Below are 27,684 nucleotides of genomic sequence, written 5' to 3'. Positions count from 1 at the left end.
AAGGAGAGAGGAGAGGAGCTCAGTGTATCCTAAGCATCCATAAGGAGAGAGGAGAGAGGAGCTCAGTGTATCCTAAACATCCTTAAGGAGAGAGGAGAGAGGAGCTCAGTGTATCCTAAACTTCCTTAAGGAGAGAGGAGCTCAGTGTATCCTAAGCATCCATAAGGAGAGAGGAGAGAGGAGCTCAGTGTATCCTAAGCGTCCTTAAGGAGAGAGGAGCTCAGTGTATCCTAAACATCCTTAAGGAGAGAGGAGAGAGAAGCTCAGTGTATCCTAAGCATCCTTAAGGAGAGAGGAGAGAGGAGCTCAGTGTATCCTAGCGTCCCCCTCAGCCTCTCAGCCTCTAGCAGCATCTCTAGGTCTGGACCAGGTTCACCTGGTTCAGGTCTCACTATCAGAGCATCAAGAGGAAAGTCTTCAGTCTCCATGAGGGGGCGGAGTCTCCAGGACTGAAGGTGGAGCTGGTTCATAAAAGAGGAGGAGCTTGATACCTGAAGGCTCTGACTCCTCCTACTTTAGACTCTAGGGACCACAAGTCGCCCACATGTTACAACTCAACTAAAACGGACTGTCTTCACCACTATTTATTTTGTTATTGCATACAAGAGTTGGGCAATAACTCGGTTAAGAAACTGCTTTTAAAGTTTCATAGCGTTTTCATTTTATTTTGGCACTTGACGCATTTATTTTGAAAATTCCCCTCCCGGAAATCCTGGTTCTTTTACTGCAGACATCCGGACAGCTGTTTCGGCCCACACTCCGGGCCCAGGTGTCACGGTGTTGCACCCGTTACTTCGGCCACACCCCTCGCGGCGCTCGCGCTGCTCCTGCTGCTCCTGCTCGGCGGGTGTCTCGCGCTGGGTCTCGCGCTGGGTCTCTTGCTGTTGGCGCGCTCACGAGAGGATGGTTCTGTCCACGTCGCAGCAGGTCGCGCTGGCCTTCACGGCCGTGCTGTTCACGTTCGTCGTGCTGCCCCGGATCTTCGGCGTCGGCGGGACCGGAGCGAAGGAAACGAGATTTGACCCCCGTTACTCCAAACACGGTAGAGTGGCGTTAGTCGCGGAGGGGCGAGGGTACGCGGCAGTACGGGTGCCCGTACATGACATCCGTATGTGCCTCTTCTGTCCCCGTCATCACGTGGTCCAACAAGTGTACTTCACGACAGAAGACACAGTTTACGGCCGAGGGAGCCAGGGCTCCTGTAGCACACACAGGCGTGATGTTTAAAGAGCATCTCTTAAAGATGTACTACGCCTTTAATGGATGCTCTTTAATAGATGCTCTTTAATGGATGCTCTTTAATAGATGCTCTTTAATAGATGCTCTTTAATGGATGCTCTTTAATGGATGCTCTTTAATGGATGCTCTTAAATAGATGCTCTTTAATAGATGCTCTTTAATGGATGCTCTTTCATGGATGCTCTTTAATGGATGCTCTTTAATAGATGCTCTTTAATGGATGCTCTTTAATAGATGCTCTTTAATAGATGCTATGTAATGCTCTTTAATAGATGCTCTTTAATGGATGCTCTTTAATGGATGCTATGTAATGCTCTTTAATAGATGCTCTTTAATGGATGCTCTTTAATAGATGCTCTTTAATGGATGCTCTTTAATAGATGCTCTTTAATGGATGCTATGTAATGCTCTTTAATGGATGCTCTTTAATAGATGCTCTTTAATGGATGCTCTTGAATAGATGCTCTTTAACCCCTCTGGAGTCGACCGACACGTGTTTACGTTTTTAAAATATATATTATACAGAAATACGTTTAAACTACTAAATGATTCAGAAGGGCTTCCTCTTCCGTTTCCTTCCTCCGTTTCCTCACTCCGTTTCCTTCCTCCGTTTCCTTCCTCTTCCGTTTCCTTCCTCCATTTCCTTCCTCTTCCGTTTCCTTCCTCCGTTTCCTTCCTCTTCCGTTTCCTTCCTTCATTTCCTTCCCCCCGTGAGCTCGTGAAAGAAAGATTTCACCGTGATTTGTCAATGTGTTTAAAGGTGCAGTAAAGAGCATCTCTTAAAGGCGCAGTAGAGAGCATCTCTTAAAGGCGCAGTAAAGAGCATCTCTTAAAGGCGCAGTAAGCAGCATCTCTTAAAGGCGCAGTAAAGAGCATCTCTTAAAGGCGCAGTAAGGAGCATCTCTTAAAGGCGCAGTAAAGAGCATCTCTTAAAGGTGTAGCGCACCGTTAACCACAGTTGAAGTGATACAGGGCAGCGGAGTCGGTTTGTTGTTGTGTGTTTTTCTCTTATAACTCTTATGTACTCTTTCACACACGTCAGTGTTATTTGAGACATTTTGCTGCCTTAAACTCTTCTTAATGTTTTGTTTGTACTGAGCTCCTCCCTCTCATGTCACTCATGTCGAAACACAACATGGCAAAAATACAGAACCAGAGGCCCGTAGTCCACAAAGCAGAGGGTGACGATCCCCCTCGTTTCTTCAGTCTCTGGGACCCACTCGTAGAAACGCTGCTCTGGAGTTTCCATCGCCAATCGTGTCGAGGCGATTGTGAGGCGATGCATTCAAGGGGTCTGCACACAATTGCTCACTTTCTCACAAAATGGTCCATTTTTTAAAAGTGCCATTTTCTTTGCAGTACATTACACAACTCATGAACTTGGGTCCACAACGCAGCAGTAGAGAGGAACCTCCAGGGGGGGCGAGAGGAAACACCGATTCCTCCCTGCAGATGGATTGTACCGCCGGTTTAGGGCCAGACTGGTTTCCATGTGTACTCTGATGTATTTAATCGCTCCTCCTGTTTTATTGAGAGCAGCCGGCGCGGCGAGGGCTCAGCCCGCCAACCCCAACGAGCCCGGCTCATCGCAGACCGCCGAGAACATGCAGCAGATGAAGAAGCTGATGGAGCAAGAGCTGAAGAGCGACAAGTTCAAGTCCAACAGCAACAAGGGCTACGTGTTCACGCTGATGCCGCTCTACGCCGTCGGGGTCGGCGTGTTTGCAGCCTACAAGTTCTTGAAGGTGAAGTGAAGGTCATTTTCAGCTGTTGGACAAGGGGCAACATGCACATTGAGTCGTTCTTTCTTCCGACTCTCAGATCAAGTCTGCTGACGACCAGAAGCAGAAGCAGAAGGTCGCCAAGGGAACCAATAAGTCTGTGGAAGCAGGTGTGTCTGTAGAGTCTGGGAGCAGGTGTGTCTGTAGAAGTCTGGGAGCAGGTGTGTCTGTAGAGTCTGGGAGCAGGTGTGTCTGTAGAGTCTGGGAGCAGGTGTGTCTGTAGAGTCTGGGAGCAGGTGTGTCTGTAGAGGCTGGGAGCAGGTGTGTCTGTAGAAGTCTGGGAGCAGATGTGTCTGTAGAGTCTGGGAGCAGATGTGTCTGTAGAGTCTGGGAGCAGGTGTGTCTGTAGAGTCTGGGAGCAGGTGTGTCTGTAGAGTCTGGGAGCAGATGTGTCTGTAGAAGTCTGGGAGCGGGTGTGTCTGTAGAAGTCTGGGAGCAGGTGTGTCTGTAGAGTCTGGGAGCAGATGTGTCTGTAGAAGTCTGGGAGTGGGTGTGTCTGTAGAGTCTGGGAGCAGGTGTGTCTGTAGAAGTCTGGGAGCGGGTGTGTCTGTAGAAGTCTGAGAGCAGGTGTGTCTGTAGAGTCTGGGAGCAGGTGTGTCTGTAGAGTCTGGGAGCAGGTGTGTCTGTAGAGTCTGGGAGCAGGTGTGTCTGTAGAAGTCTGGGAGCAGGTGTGTCTGTAGAGTCTGGGAGCAGGTGTGTCTGTAGAGTCTGGGAGCAGGTGTGTCTGTAGAGGCTGGGAGCAGGTGTGTCTGTAGAGTCTGGGAGCAGGTGTGTCTGTAGAAGTCTGGGAGCGGGTGTGTCTGTAGAAGTCTGGGAGCAGGTGTGTCTGTAGAGTCTGGGAGCAGATGTGTCTGTAGAAGTCTGGGAGTGGGTGTGTCTGTAGAAGTCTGGGAGCAGGTGTGTCTGTAGAAGTCTGGGAGCAGGGAGCAGGTGTGTCTGTAGAGTCTGGGAGCAGGTGTGTCTGTAGAAGTCTGGGAGCGGGTGTGTCTGTAGAGGCTGGGAGCAGGTGTGTCTGTAGAGTCTGGGAGCAGGTGTGTCTGTAGAGGCTGGGAGCAGGTGTGTCTGTAGAAGTCTGGGAGCAGGTGTGTCTGTAGAAGTCTGGGAGCAGGTGTGTCTGTAGAGTCTGGGAGCAGGTGTGTCTGTAGAGGCTGGGAGCAGGTGTGTCTGTAGAGTCTGGGAGCAGGTGTGTCTGTAGAAGTCTGGGAGCAGGTGTGTCTGTAGAGTCTGGGAGCGGGTGTGTCTGTAGAGTCTGGGAGCAGGTGTGTCTGTAGAAGTCTGGGAGCAGGTGTGTCTGTAGAGTCTGGGAGCAGGTGTGTCTGTAGAGTCTGGGAGCGGGTGTGTCTGTAGAGTCTGGGAGCAGGTGTGTCTGTAGAAGTCTGGGAGCAGGTGTGTCTGTAGAGTCTGGGAGCAGGTGTGTCTGTAGAGTCTGGGAGCAGGTGTGTCTGTAGAGGCTGGGAGCAGGTGTGTCTGTAGAGTCTGGGAGCAGGTGTGTCTGTAGAAGTCTGGGAGCGGGTGTGTCTGTAGAAGTCTGGGAGCAGGTGTGTCTGTAGAGTCTGGGAGCAGATGTGTCTGTAGAAGTCTGGGAGCGGGTGTGTCTGTAGAGTCTGGGAGCAGGTGTGTCTGTAGAAGTCTGGGAGCAGGTGTGTCTGTAGAAGTCTGGGAGCAGGGAGCAGGTGTGTCTGTAGAGTCTGGGAGCAGGTGTGTCTGTAGAAGTCTGGGAGCGGGTGTGTCTGTAGAGGCTGGGAGCAGGTGTGTCTGTAGAGTCTGGGAGCAGGTGTGTCTGTAGAGGCTGGGAGCAGGTGTGTCTGTAGAAGTCTGGGAGCAGGTGTGTCTGTAGAGTCTGGGAGCAGGTGTGTCTGTAGAGGCTGGGAGCAGGTGTGTCTGTAGAGTCTGGGAGCAGGTGTGTCTGTAGAAGTCTGGGAGCAGGTGTGTCTGTAGAGTCTGGGAGCGGGTGTGTCTGTAGAGTCTGGGAGCAGGTGTGTCTGTAGAAGTCTGGGAGCAGGTGTGTCTGTAGAGTCTGGGAGCGGGTGTGTCTGTAGAGTCTGGGAGCGGGTGTGTCTGTAGAGTCTGGGAGCAGGTGTGTCTGTAGAAGTCTGGGAGCAGGTGTGTCTGTAGAAGTCTGGGAGCAGGTGTGTCTGTAGAGGCTGGGAGCAGATGTGTCTGTAGAGTCTGGGAGCAGGTGTGTCTGTAGAGGCTGGGAGCAGGTGTGTCTGTAGAGGCTGGGAGCAGGTGTGTCTGTAGAGGCTGGGAGCAGGTGTGTCTGTAGAAGTCTGGGAGCAGGTGTGTCTGTAGAGGCTGGGAGCAGGTGTGTCTGTAGAGGCTGGGAGCAGGTGTGTCTGTAGAGGCTGGGAGCAGGTGTGTCTGTAGAGTCTGGGAGCAGGTGTGTCTGTAGAGTCTGGGAGCAGGTGTGTCTGTAGAGGCTGGGAGCAGGTGTGTCTGTGGCGAGTGAAGCCCGACACACGCAGCCTGCTTTGCGTGGCGTGACGTCTGTCCCGTGTTCAGAGACGCAGCTGAACGAGCTGGAGCAGCGGCTGGCGCAGACGGAGAGGATGCTGAACTCCATCCTCACGCAGCTGGACCCGCTCACCAGCTGGTGAGCCACGCCCGTATAGACAGCCTGAAACATGAGCCACGCCCGTATAGACAGCCTGAAACATGAGCCACGCCCAGAGCAGACAGCCTGAAACATGAGCCACGCCCGTATAGACAGCCTGAAACATGAGCCACGCCCGTATAGACAGCCTGAAACATGAGCCACGCCCGTATAGACAGCCTGAAACATGAGCCACGCCCGTATAGACAGCCTGAAACATGAGCCACGCCCGTATAGACAGCCTGACACATGAGCCACACCCTTATGTACAGCCTGAAACATGAGCCACGCCCGTATAGACAGCCTGAAACATGAGCCACGCCCTTATGTACAGCCTGAAACATGAGCCACGCCCGTATAGACAGCCTGAAACATGAGCCACGCCCGTATAGACAGCCTGAAACATGAGCCACGCCCTTATGTACAGCCTGAAACATGAGCCACGCCCTTATAGGCAGCCTGAAACATGAGCCACGCCCTTATAGACAGCCTGAAACATGAGCCACGCCCTTATAGACAGCCTGAAACATGAGCCACGCCCTTCTAGACAGCCTGAAACATGAGCCACGCCCTTATAGACAGCCTGAAACATGAGCCACGCCCTTCTAGACAGCCTGAAACATGAGCCACGCCCTTCTAGACAGCCTGAAACATGAGCCACGCCCTTATGTACAGCCTGAAACATGAGCCACGCCCTTATAGACAGCCTGAAACATGAGCCACGCCCTTATAGACAGCCTGAAACATGAGCCACGCCCTTATGTACAGCCTGAAACATGAGCCACGCCCTTATAGACAGCCTGAAACATGAGCCACGCCCTTATAGACAGCCTGAAACATGAGCCATGCCCTTATAGACAGCCTGAAACATGAGCCACGCCCTTATGTACAGCCTGAAACATGAGCCACGCCCTTATAGACAGCCTGAACATGAGCCACGCCCTTATGTACAGCCTGAAACATGAGCCACGCCCTTCTAGACAGCCTGAAACATGAGCCACGCCCTTATAGACAGCCTGAAACATGAGCCACGCCCTTCTAGACAGCCTGAAACATGAGCCACGCCCTTATGTACAGCCTGAAACATGAGCCACGCCCTTATAGACAGCCTGAAACATGAGCCACGCCCTTATGTACAGCCTGAAACATGAGCCACGCCCTTATAGACAGCCTGAAACATGAGCCACGCCCTTATGTACAGCCTGAAACATGAGCCACGCCCTTATGTACAGCCTGAAACATGAGCCACGCCCTTATGTACAGCCTGAAACATGAGCCACGCCCTTCTAGACAGCCTGAAACATGAGCCACGCCCTTCTAGACAGCCTGAAACATGAGCCACGCCCTTAGACAGCCTGAAACATGAGCCACGCCCTTCTAGACAGCCTGAAACATGAGCCACGCCCTTCTAGACAGCCTGAAACATGAGCCACGCCCTTATGTACAGCCTGAAACATGAGCCACGCCCTTATAGACAGCCTGAAACATGAGCCACGCCCTTATAGACAGCCTGAAACATGAGCCACGCCCTTATGTACAGCCTGAAACATGAGCCACGCCCTTATAGACAGCCTGAAACATGAGCCACGCCCTTATAGACAGCCTGAAACATGAGCCATGCCCTTATAGACAGCCTGAAACATGAGCCACGCCCTTATGTACAGCCTGAAACATGAGCCACGCCCTTATAGACAGCCTGAACATGAGCCACGCCCTTATGTACGGCCTGAAACATGAGCCACGCCCTTATAGACAGCCTGAACATGAGCCACGCCCTTCTAGACAGCCTGAAACATGAGCCACGCCCTTATAGACATCCTGAAACATGAGCCACGCCCTTATGTACAGCCTGAAACATGAGCCACGCCCTTATAGACAGCCTGAAACATGAGCCACGCCCTTATGTACAGCCTGAAACATGAGCCACACCCTTATGTACAGCCTGAAACATGAGCCACGCCCGTATGTACAGCCTGAAACATGAGCCACGCCCTTATGTACAGCCTGAAACATGAGCCACGCCCTTATGTACAGCCTGAAACATGAGCCACGCCCTTCTAGACAGCCTGAAACATGAGCCACGCCCTTCTAGACAGCCTGAAACATGAGCCACGCCCTTATAGACAGCCTGAAACATGAGCCACGCCCTTCTAGACAGCCTGAAACATGAGCCACGCCCTTCTAGACAGCCTGAAACATGAGCCACGCCCTTATGTACAGCCTGAAACATGAGCCACGCCCTTATAGACAGCCTGAAACATGAGCCACGCCCTTATGTACAGCCTGAAACATGAGCCACGCCCTTATGTACAGCCTGAAACATGAGCCACGCCCTTATAGACAGCCTGAAACATGAGCCACGCCCTTATAGACAGCCTGAAACATGAGCCATGCCCTTATAGACAGCCTGAAACATGAGCCACGCCCTTATGTACAGCCTGAAACATGAGCCACACCCTTATATACAGCCTGAACATGAGCCACGCCCTTATGTACAGCCTGAAACATGAGCCACGCCCTTATGTACAGCCTGAAACATGAGCCACGCCCTTATAGACAGCCTGAAACATGAGCCACGCCCTTCTAGACAGCCTGAAACATGAGCCACGCCGTTATAGACAGCCTGAAACATGAGCCACGCCCTTATGTACAGCCTGAAACATGAGCCACGCCCTTATGTACAGCCTGAAACATGAGCCACGCCCTTATAGACAGCCTGAAACATGAGCCACGCCCTTATAGACAGCCTGAAACATGAGCCACGCCCTTATGTACAGCCTGAAACATGAGCCACGCCCTTATAGACAGCCTGAAACATGAGCCACATCCCCTTATGTACAGCCTGAAACATGAGCCACGCCCTTCTAGACAGCCTGAAACATGAGCCACGCCCTTATAGACAGCCTGAAACATGAGCCACGCCCTTATGTACAGCCTGAAACATGAGCCACGCCCTTATGTACAGCCTGAAACATGAGCCACGCCCTTATGTACAGCCTGAAACATGAGCCACGCCCTTATAGACAGCCTGAACATGAGCCACGCCCTTATGTACAGCCTGAAACATGAGCCACGCCCTTATGTACGGCCTGAAACATGAGCCACGCCCTTATAGACAGCCTGAACATGAGCCACGCCCTTCTAGACAGCCTGAAACATGAGCCACGCCCTTATAGACATCCTGAAACATGAGCCACGCCCTTATGTACAGCCTGAAACATGAGCCACGCCCTTATGTACAGCCTGAAACATGAGCCACGCCCTTATGTACAGCCTGAAACATGAGCCACGCCCTTATAGACAGCCTGAAACATGAGCCACGCCCTTATGTACAGCCTGAAACATGAGCCACACCCTTATGTACAGCCTGAAACATGAGCCACGCCCGTATGTACAGCCTGAAACATGAGCCACGCCCTTATGTACAGCCTGAAACATGAGCCACGCCCTTATGTACAGCCTGAAACATGAGCCACGCCCTTCTAGACAGCCTGAAACATGAGCCACGCCCTTCTAGACAGCCTGAAACATGAGCCACGCCCTTATAGACAGCCTGAAACATGAGCCACGCCCTCTAGACAGCCTGAAACATGAGCCACGCCCTTCTAGACAGCCTGAAACATGAGCCACGCCCTTATGTACAGCCTGAAACATGAGCCACGCCCTTATAGACAGCCTGAAACATGAGCCACGCCCTTATAGACAGCCTGAAACATGAGCCACGCCCTTATGTACAGCCTGAAACATGAGCCACGCCCTTATAGACAGCCTGAAACATGAGCCACGCCCTTATAGACAGCCTGAAACATGAGCCATGCCCTTATAGACAGCCTGAAACATGAGCCACGCCCTTATGTACAGCCTGAAACATGAGCCACGCCCTTATATACAGCCTGAACATGAGCCACGCCCTTATGTACAGCCTGAAACATGAGCCACGCCCTTATGTACAGCCTGAAACATGAGCCACGCCCTTATAGACAGCCTGAAACATGAGCCACGCCCTTCTAGACAGCCTGAAACATGAGCCACGCCGTTATAGACAGCCTGAAACATGAGCCACGCCCTTATGTACAGCCTGAAACATGAGCCACGCCCTTATGTACAGCCTGAAACATGAGCCACGCCCTTCTAGACAGCCTGAAACATGAGCCACGCCCTTATAGACAGCCTGAAACATGAGCCACGCCCTTATGTACAGCCTGAAACATGAGCCACGCCCTTATAGACAGCCTGAAACATGAGCCACATCCCCTTATGTACAGCCTGAAACATGAGCCACGCCCTTCTAGACAGCCTGAAACATGAGCCACGCCCTTATGTATGGCCTGAAACATGAGCCACGCCCTTATAGACAGCCTGAACATGAGCCACGCCCTTATGTACAGCCTGAAACATGAGCCACGCCCTTATGTACAGCCTGAAACATGAGCCACGCCCTTATGTACAGCCTGAAACATGAGCCACGCCCTTATAGACAGCCTGAAACATGAGCCACGCCCTTATGTACAGCCTGAAACATGAGCCACACCCTTATGTACAGCCTGAAACATGAGCCACGCCCGTATGTACAGCCTGAAACATGAGCCACGCCCTTATGTACAGCCTGAAACATGAGCCACGCCCTTATGTACAGCCTGAAACATGAGCCACGCCCTTCTAGACAGCCTGAAACATGAGCCACGCCCTTATGTACAGCCTGAAACATGAGCCACGCCCTTATAGACAGCCTGAAACATGAGCCACGCCCTTATGTACAGCCTGAAACATGAGCCACGCCCTTATGTACAGCCTGAAACATGAGCCACGCCCTTATAGACAGCCTGAAACATGAGCCACGCCCTTATGTACAGCCTGAAACATGAGCCACGCCCTTATGTACGGCCTGAAACATGAGCCACGCCCTTATAGACAGCCTGAAACATGAGCCACGCCCTTATAGACAGCCTGAACATGAGCCACGCCCTTATGTACAGCCTGAAACATGAGCCACGCCCTTATGTACGGCCTGAAACATGAGCCACGCCCTTATAGACAGCCTGAACATGAGCCACGCCCTTCTAGACAGCCTGAAACATGAGCCACGCCCTTATAGACATCCTGAAACATGAGCCACGCCCTTATGTATAGCCTGAAACATGAGCCACGCCCTTATGTACAGCCTGAAACATGAGCCACGCCCTTATGTACAGCCTGAAACATGAGCCACGCCCTTATAGACAGCCTGAAACATGAGCCACGCCCTTATGTACAGCCTGAAACATGAGCCACACCCTTATGTACAGCCTGAAACATGAGCCACGCCCGTATGTACAGCCTGAAACATGAGCCACGCCCTTATGTACAGCCTGAAACATGAGCCACGCCCTTATGTATGGCCTGAAACATGAGCCACGCCCTTATAGACAGCCTGAAACATACATACATACACATGCATGTGTATGCATATAAATGTGTATGTATACATACATAGACACTTATGTGTGTGTGTGTGTAAATGTCCAGGAAGTCAGAACAGAATCAGAATCAGAATCAGAAACAGTTTTATTGCCAGGAATGTTTACACAAACGAGGAATTTTTTTTTGGTGGAAGGTGCAACATTTGGACATGACAAACAAACAACAATCAACACGACAGAAAGACAACAAGTAATGTGAAAGTGTTTGGGTGTGTGCTTCAAGTGGTGTGTTTTAGTTAAAAGTGTATGTTACGCGTGGCGTGTGTTTAAGTTAAAGTGCATGCAAATAAAGTGGCATGTGTGTGGAGGAGGCCTCAAGTTAAAGTGCATGTTAAAGTGACGTGTGTGGAGGAGGGAAGAAGAAGGAGGAGGGAGGAGGAGTGGGAGGAAGAGGAAGAGGAAGGCGCGGGAAGAAGGAGGAGAGAGGAAGGTGGAAGAAGAGGTGGTAGTCCTGGGGGTGACAGTCAGTCAGTCCCGGGTTCCATTGATGAGCCCGACTGCCGACGGGAAAAAACTTTTGGTGTGGCGGGAGGTCTTTGTCATGATCAGTGTTGGGAGTAACGCGTTACAAAGTAACGCGTTAATTCCACTACTTTTAGCGGTAACGAGAGTGTAACGAAGTATTTTTTTTAATCAACTAACGCAGTTACAGTTACTGAAATTTAAATGAGTTCGTTACTCGCGTTACTCTCTTTTGTGAAAAATGAACACTTGCAGACAAGAAGACAAGCTAGGCTACTTTAGCTGCTTCTGATCTGACATCGCAGGACCTTGATGGCGCAATGATGGAACGTCTCGGACGTTATGGACTGATGACACGGAGACGGGACCACGTTATTACTCCTCCTTTATTGGGCATCCACCATCACAGACAGCTGCTCCTCTCAGCTCAGCAGCTCGAACATCAACAACAACGGTTCCCGTCAACCACCCGTAACTTCCGTTTTCCGACAGGTTAACCCCGCCTCCCCTCTACTCCGCCAATCACAGGCACGCCTCCCCTCTACTCCGCCAATCACAGGCACGCCCCCTCGACCAGCATCACGGTGCCACACTGTGATTGACAGCCACTTCCAGTGTTGCCAGGTCCGCGGTTTTTGCCGCTGGTTGAATTTTGTGTCCGCTGGTTCGGGTAGACCTATTTTGCATGCAAATTACATGAATATCTTTAAATAAAAATCCATATTTTAAATGAAATAATTTATTTATACCCAAATCCTACCAAACTGACTCCAGATCAGCACGTACACGCCTCACTAGCACCCCCCCCTCAATTATATGCAGCACCTCAAGGCACCTTTGTTTTCTCTTTTAATTAGTGTTAATACTATAGGCCAATCACTTTTATTTCATTGGGCCTAATGTGGTAAAAAAAAAACACTGTTAAATCACTGAGACAGTTATTTTGTATTAAGTTAACTAAAAAAGGGACTTTTGTACTCCTGCTTGATTTGAAGGCCTGTTGCCCTGTTGATTGCAATAAATAGGTCTACAACATGTTTATTGTGTTTGACTGTTCATGACATTAAAAAAGCAGACATAAAAGTAACTTAAAAGTTACTTTCCCTAGTAACTAATTACTTTGGATATACAGTAACTAGTAAAGTAATTCAATTACTTTTAAAAGAAGTAACTAGTAACTATAACTAATTACTAATTTTCAGTAACTTGCCCAACACTGGTCATGATGGACCGCAGCCTCCTCCCCGAGGGGAGGGACTCGAACAGGGAGTGTCCAGGGTGGGAGGGGTCAGCGACAATCTTTCTGGCCCGCTTCAGTGACCTGGAAGTGAACAGGACCTGGAGGGAAGGCAGATTGCAGCCGATAACCCTCTCGGCCGAGCGGATGATGCTCTGCAGCTGCACTTGTCTTTGGCCGTGGCTGCAGGGTGCCAGACGGTGATGGAGGAGCAGATGATGGACTCAACGATGGCCGTGTAGAATTGTACCATCATTCTCCCTGGCAGGTTGAATTTCCTCAGCTGCCTCAGGAAGAACATCCTCTGCTGGGCCTTCTTGGTGATGGAGCCGATGTTCAGCTCCCACTTGAGGTCCTGGGTGATGATGGAGCCCAGGAAGCGGAAGGACTCCACAGCGCCGACGGGGAGTCACACAGGATGAGAGGGCGGGTGGGGCTGCATTCCTCCTGAAATCCACAACCATCTCCACTGTCTTTAGAGCGTTGAGCTCCAGGTTGTTCTGGCTGCACCAGGTCACCAGGTGGTCAGTCTCCCACCTGTAGGCGGTCTCGTCCCCACCAGAGATGAGCCCAATGAGGGTGGTGTCATCCGCGAACTTTAGGAGCTTGACGGACTGGTGACTGGAGGTGCAGCTGTTGGTGTACAGGGAGAACAGCAGAGGGAGAGAACACAGCCTTGGGGGAACCTGCTGGTGGTCCGGGAGCCTGAGACGTGTTTTCCCAGCCTCACGTGCTGCTTCCTGTCGGTCAGGAAGTCTGTGATCCACCTGCAGGTGGAGTCGGGCACGTGCAGCTGGGAGAGCTTGTCCTGCAGCAGGGACGGGATGATTGTATTGAAAGCAGAGCTGAAGTCCACAAACAGGATCCTGGCGTAGGTTCCTGGGGAGTCCAGATGCTGGAGGATGTAGTGAAGGGCCATGTTGACTGTGTCGTCTGCAGACCTGTTGGCTCTGTAGGCGAACTGCAGGGGGTCCAGGAGTGGGTCTGTGATGGTCTTGTGATGTGACAGGACCAAGCGTTCAAAGGACTTCATGACCACAGAGGTCAGGGCGACGGGCCTGTAGTCATTGAGTCCTGTGATCTTGGGTTTTTTGGGGACGGGATGATGGTGGAGGCCTTGAAGCAGGCTGGAACGTGGCATGTCTCCAGGAGGTGTTGAAGATGTCGGTGAACACGGAGACAGCTGGTCAGCACAGTGCTTCAGGGTGGAGGGGGAGACGGAGTCCGGGCCCGCTGCTTTGCGGGGGTTCTGCTTTTTGAACAGCCTGTTGACGGCTCTCTCCAGGATGACGAGGGTCGTCGCTGAGGAGATGGAGGGTGCTCCAGAGGTGTGAGCCCCTGATGGGCTGGGGGAGGGTGGGCTGATGGTCTGTGGCTTGTTGATGGGGCTGTGGGGGATTGTCTCAGGACTGCTCCATTGTCTTTCAAAGCGGCAGGGATTCAAACCCCCGGCCTCTCCACAGGCCCATGAGCAGCATCCCTGTGTTCCAGCTCTGAGTCTCGTGTTTCCTCTCCAGCGTGAAGTCGGTGGCCCAGGACCAGAAGAATGAGATCATGTCTCAGCTGCAGACCATCCGGAGCCTGATGAAGAAGAGGGGGATGGACTGCCCCCCCCTGACCGGTGTGTGTGTGTGACCATCCTCTCGATGTGTGTGGCTCCTCCCCCAGCCGGCCTGTCCCTCATGTTCTCTGCTGTCTGTTCAGAGGCGTCCTGCGAGCGCAACCTGGACGACCTCATCGAGACGCTGGGAGCCGAGCAGCCGGCGCCAGGGGCCACGAGAGACGAAGATGGAGCCGCAACCGAAGGAGAAGAGATGAAGGAGCTCGTACCGGAGGAGGAGGAGGAGGAGGAGGAGGAGGAGGAGGGTGGTGGTGGTGGTGGTAAAGAGGAAGGATGGGAGGCCACTGAGGTCATGCCTTCACTCGAGGACTCGTATGAGACCAACATGGAGGAGGCGGCAGCGGAGCGGCTGGCGTCCGGCCTCCGGCGCCGCACCAGGCCGGACTGACTGTGTGTGTGTGTCTGTGTGCCATAAATCAGACAATCATATTCAATTGTATTCGTATTTCTTGTGGTTATTTATTATTACATTTTTTTAAACAACTATTAACAAATATTACTTATTTCTTAGTTTTTTATAATTCTGAATTAGTTTTATAGATTGTGTGTGTACCTAGTCCAGATATGACAACAAAGAACAACAACAACAAAGCGTTCTGGTTCTGGTGTTTTCTCTCCTGCTGACATCATGTTCCACCATGCTACGTGCTACATGCTCCTGGAAGTCTCCAGACTACATCCTAACTCGTCCCCTCATCGGGTTTGTTAACCTGTTGCATACTGATGCATCATGAGCTGGTGACCTGAGGGATGTTGAGATGTAAAGATACAAGTACAATGAAAACATCCAGTTCCTCATTTAAAGTAGATGAAGGAATGTGATGGTTGGCATCACATGTCTGCAGTTTCATGTCAGCTTGCCATGGTCGTCGCCCACATGTTGATGGAATAAAATTGGCTAAATGCTCGGCGACGTTATTCAAGGTTTATCGCAGTTCTAATATAAGATGAATTTATTTTGTGACACCCACATCGATAAGTAGCTGGTTTCATATCTTCTCTGGTTTCCTGAGTTCGGATTCTAAAGGTTTACACGTCTTAGGATCAACCAATATTTGCTGTGATTGATTTAGTCAAATGTTTCGTACCACTTCCCCTCCTGTGCATCCTGTAGTGTGGAGTGTGTTTGATGTGGGGGGGACTCGGAAGAAAATAAAACCATTAAAACGGTAATGCTGTTGGTCGAGACTTTTATTTTTAATATATACATTATGGCCGAATTAATTCATCTAGGTAACAATGCTATGAAAGTAGCATCGGGTTACCTAGCGTTAGCTTTCTGTTAGAAAGCTAACGCTAGGTAACAGAGGAGAATCAATAGATGTCATGTGACCAGATGAACAATAGATGTCATGTGACCAGATGAACAATAGATGTCATGTGACCAGATGAACAATAGATGTCATGTGACCAGGTGATCAATAGATGTCATGTGACCAGATGAACAATAGATGTCATGTGACCAGATGAACAATAGATGTCATGTGACCAAATGAACAATAGATGTCATGTGACCAGATGAACAATAGATGTCATGTGACCAGATGAACAATAGATGTCATGTGACCAGATGAACAATAGATGTCATGTGACCAGGTGAACAATAGATGTCATGTGACCAGATGAACAATAGATGTCATGTGACCAGATGAACAATAGATGTCATGTGACCAGGTGAACACTAGATGTCATGTGACCAGATGAACAATAGATGTCATGTGACCAGATGAACAATAGATGTCATGAGACCAGATGAACAATAGATGTCATGTGACTAGATGAACAATAGATGTCATGTGACCAGATGAACAATAGATGTCATGTGACCAGATGAATAGATGTCATGTGACCAGATGAACAATAGATGTCATGTGACCAGATGATCAATAGATGTCATGTGACCAGATGAACAATAGATGTCATGTGACCAGATGAACAATAGATGTCATGTGACCAGATGAACAATAGATGTCATGTGACCAGATGAACAATAGATGTCATGTGACCAGATGAACAATAGATGTCATGTGACCTGATGAACAATAGATGTCATGTGACCAGATGAACAATAGATGTCATGTGACCAGATGAACAATAGATGTCATGTGACCAGATGAACAATAGATGTCATGTGACCAGATGAACAATAGATGTCATGTGACCTGATGAACAATAGATGTCATGTGACCAGATGAACAATAGATGTCATGTGACCAGATGAACAATAGATGTCATGTGACCAGATGAACAATAGATGTCATGTGACCAGATGAACAATAGATGTCATGTGACCAGATGAACAATAGATGTCATGTGACCAGGTGAACAATAGATGTCATGTGACCAGGTGAACACTAGATGTCATGTGACCAGATGAACAATAGATGTCATGTGACCAGATGAACAATAGATGTCATGTGACCAGATGAACAATAGATGTCATGTGACCAGATGAACAATAGATGTCATGTGACCAGATGAACAATAGATGTCATGTGACCAGATGAACAATAGATGTCATGTGACCAGATGAACAATAGATGTCATGTGACCAGATGAACAATAGATGTCATGTGACCAGATGAACAATAGATGTCATGTGACCAGATGAACAATAGATGTCATGTGACCAGGTGAACACTAGATGTCATGTGACCAGATGAACAATAGATGTCATGTGACCAGGTGAACAATAGATGTCATGTGACCAGGTGAACACTAGATGTCATGTGACCAGGTGAACAATAGATGTCATGTGACCAGGTGAACACTAGATGTCATGTGACCAGATGAACAATAGATGTCATGTGACCAGGTGAACAATAGATGTCATGTGACCTGATGAACAATAGATGTCATGACCAGATGATCAATAGATGTCATGTGACCAGGTGAACAATAGATGTCATGTGACCAGGTGAACACTAGATGTCATGTGACCAGATGAACAATAGATGCCACGTGACCAGATGAACAATAGATGTCATGTGACCTGATGAACAATAGATGTCATGTGACCAGATGAACAATAGATGTCATGTGACCAGATGAACAATAGATGTCATGTGACCTGATGAACAATAGATGTCATGTGACCAGATGAACAATAGATGTCATGTGACCTGATGAACAATAGATGTCATGTGACCAGATGAACAATAGATGTCATGTGACCAGATGAACAATAGATGTCATGTGACCAGATGAACAATAGATGTCATGTGACCAGGTGAACAATAGATGTCATGTGACCAGATGAACAATAGATGTCATGTGACCAGGTGAACAATAGATGTCATGTGACCAGATGAACAATAGATGTCATGTGACCAGATGAACAATAGATGTCATGTGACCAGATGAACAATAGATGTCATGTGACCAGATGAACAATAGATGTCATGTGACCAGATGAACAATAGATGTCATGTGACCAGGTGAACAATAGATGTCATGTGACCAGATGAACAATAGATGTCATGTGACCAGGTGAACACTAGATGTCATGTGACCAGATGAACAATAGATGTCATGTGACCAGATGAACAATAGATGTCATGTGACCAGATGAACAATAGATGTCATGTGACCAGATGAACAATAGATGTCATGTGACCAGATGAACAATAGATGTCATGTGACCAGATGAACAATAGATGTCATGTGACCAGATGAACAATAGATGTCATGTGACCAGATGAACAATAGATGTCATGTGACCAGATGAACAATAGATGTCATGTGACCAGATGAACAATAGATGTCATGTGACCAGATGAACAATAGATGTCATGTGACCAGATGAACAATAGATGTCATGTGACCAGATGAACAATAGATGTCATGTGACCAGGTGAACAATAGATGTGACCAGGTGAACAATAGATGTCATGTGACCAGGTGAACAATAGATGTCATGTGACCTGATGAACAATAGATGTCATGTGACCAGATGAACAATAGATGTCATGTGACCAGATGAACAATAGATGTCATGTGACCAGATGAACAATAGATGTCATGTGACCAGATGAACAATAGATGTCATGTGACCAGATGAACAATAGATGTCATGTGACCAGATGAACAATAGATGTCATGTGACCAGATGAACAATAGATGTCATGTGACCAGATGAACAATAGATGTCATGTGACCAGATGAACAATAGATGTCATGTGACCAGATGAACAATAGATGTCATGTGACCAGATGAACAATAGATGTCATGTGACCAGATGAACAATAGATGTCATGTGACCAGATGAACAATAGATGTCATGTGACCAGATGAACAATAGATGTCATGTGACCAGATGAACAATAGATGTCATGTGACCAGATGAACAATAGATGTCATGTGACCAGATGAACAATAGATGTCATGTGACCAGATGAACAATAGATGTCATGTGACCAGATGAACAATAGATGTCATGTGACCAGATGAACAATAGATGTCATGTGACCAGATGAACAATAGATGTCATGTGACCAGATGAACAATAGATGTCATGTGACCAGATGAACAATAGATGTCATGTGACCAGATGAACAATAGATGTCATGTGACCAGATGAACAATAGATGTCATGTGACCAGATGAACAATAGATGTCATGTGACCAGATGAACAATAGATGTCATGTGACCAGATGAACAATAGATGTCATGTGACCAGATGAACAATAGATGTCATGTGACCAGATGAACAATAGATATGACCAGATGAACAATAGATGTCATGTGACCAGATGAACAATAGATGTCATGTGACCAGATGAACAATAGATGTCATGTGACCAGATGAACAATAGATGTCATGTGACCAGATGAACAATAGATGTCATGTGACCAGATGAACAATAGATGTCATGTGACCAGATGAACAATAGATGTCATGTGACCAGATGAACAATAGATGTCATGTGACCAGGTGAACAATAGATGTCATGTGACCAGATGAACAATAGATGTCATGTGACCAGATGAACAATAGATGTCATGTGACCAGATGAACAATAGATGTCATGTGACCAGATGAACAATAGATGTCATGTGACCAGATGAACAATAGATGTCATGTGACCAGATGAACAATAGATGTCATGTGACCAGATGAACAATAGATGTCATGTGACCAGATGAACAATAGATGTCATGTGACCAGATGAACAATAGATGTCATGTGACCAGATGAACAATAGATGTCATGTGACCAGATGAACAATAGATGTCATGTGACCAGATGAACAATAGATGTCATGTGACCAGATGAACAATAGATGTCATGTGACCAGATGAACAATAGATGTCATGTGACCAGATGAACAATAGATGTCATGTGACCAGGTGAACAATAGATGTCATGTGACCAGATGAACAATAGATGTCATGTGACCAGATGAACAATAGATGTCATGTGACCAGATGAACAATAGATGTCATGTGACCAGATGAACAATAGATGTCATGTGACCAGGTGAACAATAGATGTCATGTGACCAGATGAACAATAGATGTCATGTGACCAGGTGAACAATAGATGTCATGTGACCAGATGAACAATAGATGTCATGTGACCAGATGAACAATAGATGTCATGTGACCAGATGAACAATAGATGTCATGTGACCAGATGAACAATAGATGTCATGTGACCAGATGAACAATAGATGTCATGTGACCAGATGAACAATAGATGTCATGTGACCAGATGAACAATAGATGTCATGTGACCAGGTGAACAATAGATGTCATGTGACCAGGTGAACAATAGATGTCATGTGACCAGAGGAACAATAGATGTCATGTGACCAGAGGAACAATAGATGTCATGTGACCAGATGAACAATAGATGTCATGTGACCAGATGAACAATAGATGTCATGTGACCAGATGAACAATAGATGTCATGTGACCAGATGAACAATAGATGTCATGTGACCAGGAACAATAGATGTCATGTGACCAGATGAACACTAGATGTCATGTGACCAGATGAACAATAGATGTCATGTGACCAGATGAACAATAGATGTCATGTGACCAGGTGAACAATAGATGTCATGTGACCAGATGAACAATAGATGTCATGTGACCAGGTGAACAATAGATGTCATGTGACCAGATGAACAATAGATGTCATGTGACCAGATGAACAATAGATGTCATGTGACCAGATGAACAATAGATGTCATGTGACCAGGTGAACAATAGATGTCATGTGACCAGATGAACAATAGATGTCATGTGACCAGATGAACAATAGATGTCATGTGACCAGATGAACAATAGATGTCATGTGACCAGATGAACAATAGATGTCATGTGACCAGATGAACAATAGATGTCATGTGACCAGATGAACAATAGATGTCATGTGACCAGATGAACAATAGATGTCATGTGACCAGATGAACAATAGATGTCATGTGACCAGATGAACAATAGATGTCATGTGACCAGATGAACAATAGATGTCATGTGACCAGATGAACAATAGATGTCATGTGACCAGATGAACAATAGATGTCATGTGACTAGATGAACAATAGATGTCATGTGACCAGATGATCAATAGATGTCATGACTAGATGAACAATAGATGTCATGACCAGGTGAATAACAGGCGTCAAGTGGACTAGATGAACAATAGATGTCAAATGACCAGATGAACAATAGATGTCATGTGACCAGATGAACAATATATGTCATGTGACCAGATGAACAATAGATGTCATGTGACCAGATGAACACTAGATGTCATGTGACCAGATGAACAATAGATGTCATGTGACCAGGTGAACAATAGATGTCATGTGACCAGATGAACAATAGATGTCATGTGACCAGGTGAACAATAGATGTCATGTGACCAGGTGAACAATAGATGTCATCAAGTGTGACTAGATGAACACATGTCATAGATGTCATGGAGTAATAATGACCAGATGAACAATAGATGTCAAGCCAGCATCTGTGAACAATAGATGAACACTCATGTGACCAGGTGAACAATGATTGCGACCAGATGAACAATAGATGTCATGTGACCAGGTGAACAATAGATGTCATGTGACCAGGTGAACAATAGATGTCATGTGACTAGATGATCAATAGATGTCATGTGACCAGGTGAACAATAGATGTCATGTGACCAGGTGAACACTATATGTGACCAGATGAAATGGGTCAGATGTCGCGACCATGTGAGCAGGTGAACAATAGATGTCATGTGACCAGATGAACAATAGATGTCATGCGACCAGGTGAACAATAGATGTCATGTGACCAGGTGAACACTAGATGTCATGTGACCAGATGAACAATAGATGTCATGTGACCAGGTGAACAATAGATGTCATGTGACCAGGTGAACAATAGATATCATGTGACCACGTGAACAATAGATGTCATGTGACCAGGTGAACAATAGATGTCATGTGACCAGATGAACAATAGATGTCATGTGACCAGGTGAACAATAGATGTCATGTGACCAGGTGAACACTAGATGTCATGTTACCAGATGAACAATAGATGTCATGTGACCAGGTGAACAATAGATGTCATGTGACCAGATGAACAATAGATGTCATGTGACCAGATGAACAATAGATGTCATGTGACCAGATGAACAATAGATGTCATGTGACCAGATGATCAATAGATGTCATGTGACCAGATGAACAATAGATGTCATGTGACCAGATGAACAATAGATGTCATGTGACCAGATGAACAATAGATGTCATGTGACCAGATGAACAATAGATGTCATGTGACCAGATGAACAATAGATGTCATGTGACCTGATGAACAATAGATGTCATGTGACCAGATGAACAATAGATGTCATGTGACCAGATGAACAATAAGTGTCATGTGACCAGATGAACAATAGATGTCATGTGACCAGATGAACAATAGATGTCATGTGACCAGATGAACAATAGATGTCATGTGACCAGATGAACAATAGATGTCATGTGACCAGGTGAACAATAGATGTCATGTGACCAGATGAACAATAGATGTCATGTGACCAGATGAACAATAGATGTCATGTGACCAGATGAACAATAGATGTCATGTGACCAGATGAACAATAGATGTCATGTGACCAGATGAACAATAGATGTCATGTGACCAGATGAACAATAGATGTCATGTGACCAGATGAACAATAGATGTCATGTGACCAGATGAACAATAGATGTCATGTGACCAGGTGAACAATAGATGTCATGTGACCAGATGAACAATAGATGTCATGTGACCAGATGAACAATAGATGTCATGTGACCAGATGAACAATAGATGTCATGTGACCAGATGAACAATAGATGTCATGTGACCAGATGAACAATAGATGTCATGTGACCAGATGAACAATAGATGTCATGTGACCAGATGAACAATAGATGTCATGTGACCAGGTGAACAATAGATGTCATGTGACCAGATGAACAATAGATGTCATGTGACCAGATGAACAATAGATGTCATGTGACCTGATGAACAATAGATGTCATGTGACCAGGTGAACAATAGATGTCATGTGACCAGATGAACAATAGATGTCATGTGACCAGATGAACAATAGATGTCATGTGACCAGATGAACAATAGATGTCATGTGACCAGATGAACAATAGATGTCATGTGACCTGATGAACAATAGATGTCATGTGACCAGATGAACAATAGATGTCATGTGACCAGATGAACAATAGATGTCATGTGACCTGATGAACAATAGATGTCATGTGACCAGATGAACAATAGATGTCATGTGACCTGATGAACAATAGATGTCATGTGACCAGATGAACAATAGATGTCATGTGACCAGATGAACAATAGATGTCATGTGACCAGATGAACAATAGATGTCATGTGACCAGATGAACAATAGATGTCATGTGACCAGATGAACAATAGATGTCATGTGACCAGATGAACAATAGATGTCATGTGACCAGGTGAACACTAGATGTCATGTGACCAGATGAACAATAGATGTCATGTGACCTGATGAACAATAGATGTCATGTGACCAGATGAACAATAGATGTCATGTGACCAGATGAACAATAGATGTCATGTGACCAGATGAACAATAGATGTCATGTGACCAGAGGAACAATAGATGTCATGTGACCAGGTGAACAATAGATGTCATGTGACCAGATGAACAATAGATGTCATGTGACCAGAGGAACAATAGATGTCATGTGACCAGGTGAACAATAGATGTCATGTGACCAGATGAACAATAGATGTCATGTGACCAGATGAACAATAGATGTCATGTGACCAGGTGAACAATAGATGTCATGTGACCAGATGAACAATAGATGTCATGTGACCAGGTGAACACTAGATGTCATGTGACCAGATGAACAATAGATGTCATGTGACCAGATGAACAATAGATGTCATGTGACCAGGTGAACAATAGATGTCATGTGACCAGATGAACAATAGATGTCATGTGACCAGGTGAACAATAGATGTCACGTGACCAGATGAACAATAGATGTCATGTGACCAGGTGAACAATAGATGTCATGTGACCAGGTGAACAATAGATGTCATGTGACCAGATGAACAATAGATGTCATGTGACCAGGTGAACACTAGATGTCATGTGACCAGATGAACAATAGATGTCATGTGACCAGATGAACAATAGATGTCATGTGACCAGAGGAACAATAGATGTCATGTGACCAGAGGAACAATAGATGTCATGTGACCAGAGGAACAATAGATGTCATGTGACCAGAGGAACAATTGATGTCATGTGACCAGATGAACAATAGATGTCATGTGACCAGGTGAACAATAGATGTCATGTGACCAGGTGAACACTAGATGTCATGTGACCAGATGAACAATAGATGTCATGTGACCAGATGAACAATAGATGTCATGTGACCAGGTGAACACTAGATGTCATGTGACCAGATGAACAATAGATGTCATGTGACCAGGTGAACAATAGATGTCATGTGACCAGGTGAACAATAGATGTCATGTGACCAGGTGAACAATAGATGTCATGTGACCAGATGAACAATAGATGTCATGTGACCAGGTGAACAATAGATGTCATGTGACCAGATGAACAATAGATGTCATGTGACCAGATGAACAATAGATGTCATGTGACCAGATGAACAATAGATGTCATGTGACCAGATGAACAATAGATGTCATGTGACCAGATGAACAATATATGTCATGTGACCAGATGAACAATAGATGTCATGTGACCAGATGAACAATAGATGTCATGTGACCAGGTGAACAATAGATGTCATGTGACCAGGTGAACACTAGATGTCATGTGACCAGATGAACAATAGATGTCATGTGACCAGATGATCAATAGATGTCATGTGACTAGATGAACAATAGATGTCATGTGACCAGATGAACAATAGATGTCATGTGACTAGATGAACAATAGATGTCATGTGACCAGATGAACAATAGATGTCATGTGACCAGATGATCAATAGATGTCATGTGACTAGATGAACAATAGATGTCATGTGACCAGATGAACAATAGATGTCATGTGACCAGATGAACAATAGATGTCATGTGACCAGGTGAACAATAGATGTCATGTGACCAGATGAACAATAGATGTCATGTGACCAGGTGAACACTAGATGTCATGTGACCAGATGAACAATAGATGTCATGTGACCAGGTGAACAATAGATGTCATGTGACCAGATGAACAATAGATGTCATGTGACCAGGTGAACAATAGATGTCATGTGACCAGGTGAACAATATATGTCATGTGACCAGATGAACAATAGATGTCATGTGACCAGGTGAACAATAGATGTCATGTGACCAGGTGAACACTAGATGTCATGTGACCAGATGAACAATAGATGTCATGTGACCAGATGAACAATAGATGTCATGTGACCAGGTGAACAATAGATGTCATGTGACCAGGTGAACACTAGATGTCATGTGACTAGATGAACAATAGATGTCATGTGACCAGGTGAACAATAGATGTCATGTGACCAGGTGAACACTAGATGTCATGTGACCAGATGAACAATAGATGTCATGTGACCAGGTGAACAATAGATGTCATGTGACCAGGTGAACAATAGATGTCATGTGACCAGGTGAACAATAGATGTCATGTGACCAGGTGAACACTAGATGTCATGTGACCAGATGAACAATAGATGTCATGTGACCAGGTGAACAATAGATGTCATGTGACCAGGTGAACACTAGATGTCATGTGACCAGATGAACAATAGATGTCATGTGACCAGGTGAACAATAGATGTCATGTGACCAGGTGAACACTAGATGTCATGTGACCAGGTGAACAATAGATGTCATGTGACCAGGTGAACACTAGATGTCATGTGACCAGATGAACAATAGATGTCATGTGACCAGGTGAACAATAGATGTCATGTGACCTGATGAACAATAGATGTCGTGTGACCAGATGATCAATAGATGTCATGTGACCAGGTGAACAATAGATGTCATGTGACCAGGTGAACACTAGATGTCATGTGACCAGATGAACAATAGATGCCACGTGACCAGATGAACAATAGATGTCATGTGACCTGATGAACAATAGATGTCATGTGACCAGATGAACAATAGATGTCATGTGACCAGATGATCAATAGATGTCATGTGACCTGATGAACAATAGATGTCATGTGACCAGATGAACAATAGATGTCATGTGACCTGATGAACAATAGATGTCATGTGACCAGATGAACAATAGATGTCATGTGACCAGATGAACAATAGATGTCATGTGACCAGATGAACAATATATGTCATGTGACCAGATGAACAATATATGTCATGTGACCAGATGAACAATAGATGTCATGTGACCAGGTGAACAATAGATGTCATGTGACCAGATGAACAATAGATGTCATGTGACCAGATGAACACTAGATGTCATGTGACCAGATGAACAATAGATGTCATGTGACCTGATGAACAATAGATGTCATGTGACCAGATGAACAATAGATGTCATGTGACCAGATGAACAATAGATGTCATGTGACCAGATGAACAATAGATGTCATGTGACCAGATGAACAATAGATGTCATGTGACCAGAGGAACAATAGATGTCATGTGACCAGGTGAACACTAGATGTCATGTGACCAGATGAACAATAGATGTCATGTGACCAGGTGAACAATAGATGTCATGTGACCAGAGGAACAATAGATGTCATGTGACCAGGTGAACAATAGATGTCATGTGACTAGATGAACAATAGATGTCATGTGACCAGATGAACAATAGATGTCATGTGACCAGGTGAACAATAGATGTCATGTGACCAGATGAACAATAGATGTCATGTGACCAGGTGAACACTAGATGTCATGTGACCAGATGAACAATAGATGTCATGTGACCAGATGAACAATAGATGTCATGTGACCAGGTGAACAATAGATGTCATGTGACCAGATGAACAATAGATGTCATGTGACCAGGTGAACAATAGATGTCATGTGACTAGATGAACAATAGATGTCATGTGACCAGGTGAACACTAGATGTCATGTGACCAGATGAACAATAGATGTCATGTGACCAGGTGAACAATAGATGTCATGTGACCTGATGAACAATAGATGTCATGTGACCAGGTGAACAATAGATGTCATGTGACCAGATGAACAATAGATGTCATGTGACCAGATGAACAATAGATGTCATGTGACCAGATGAACAATAGATGTCATGTGACCAGGTGAACAATAGATGTCATGTGACCAGATGAACAATAGATGTCATGTGACTAGATGAACAATAGATGTCATGTGACCAGGTGAACAATAGATGTCATGAGACCAGGTGAACACTAGATGTCATGTGACTAGATGAACAATAGATGTCATGTGACCAGGTGAACAATAGATGTCATGTGACCAGGTGAACACTAGATGTCATGTGACCAGATGAACAATAGATGTCATGTGACCAGGTGAACAATAGATGTCATGTGACCAGGTGAACACTAGATGTCATGTGACCAGGTGAACAATAGATGTCATGTGACCAGGTGAACACTAGATGTCATGTGACCAGATGAACAATAGATGTCATGTGACCAGGTGAACAATAGATGTCATGTGACCAGGTGAACACTAGATGTCATGTGACCAGATGAACAATAGATGTCATGTGACCAGGTGAACAATAGATGTCATGTGACCAGGTGAACACTAGATGTC

The 27,684-nt window shown here is 46.3% G+C and overlaps 1 protein-coding gene across 1 annotated transcript; it reads left to right on the top strand.

Moving 5' to 3' along the window:
• The first annotated feature begins 649 nt into the window (after positions 1-649).
• On the top strand, positions 650-15,565 carry ccdc107 (coiled-coil domain containing 107). The gene is made up of 6 exons (XM_056410832.1): positions 650-1,042; positions 2,779-2,984; positions 3,061-3,130; positions 5,523-5,613; positions 14,289-14,392; positions 14,476-15,565. Exons 1-6 carry the CDS (start codon positions 904-906, stop codon positions 14,778-14,780), a joined length of 915 nt encoding a protein of 304 aa, XP_056266807.1. The 5' UTR covers positions 650-903; the 3' UTR covers positions 14,781-15,565.
• Positions 15,566-27,684: the final 12,119 nt, after the last annotated feature.

The sequence above is a fragment of the Pseudoliparis swirei genome, unplaced genomic scaffold (assembly GCF_029220125.1).
Source record: "Pseudoliparis swirei isolate HS2019 ecotype Mariana Trench unplaced genomic scaffold, NWPU_hadal_v1 hadal_27, whole genome shotgun sequence".
In the NCBI taxonomy this organism is placed as follows: Eukaryota; Metazoa; Chordata; class Actinopteri; order Perciformes; family Liparidae; genus Pseudoliparis; species Pseudoliparis swirei.
Note: the sequence above shows the minus strand (reverse complement) of the source record. Positions and strands in the feature narration are given on the sequence as shown.

Coding starts and splice junctions, on each gene's coding strand:
- ccdc107 (XM_056410832.1), top strand. CDS start 904: ATGGTTCTGTCCACGTCGCAGCAGGTCGCGCTGGCCTTCACGGCCGTG. Junction 1,043..2,778: donor CCCCCGTTACTCCAAACACG/GTAGAGTGGCGT, acceptor TATTGAGAGCAG/CCGGCGCGGCGAGGGCTCAG. Junction 3,131..5,522: donor CAATAAGTCTGTGGAAGCAG/GTGTGTCTGTAG, acceptor TCCCGTGTTCAG/AGACGCAGCTGAACGAGCTG.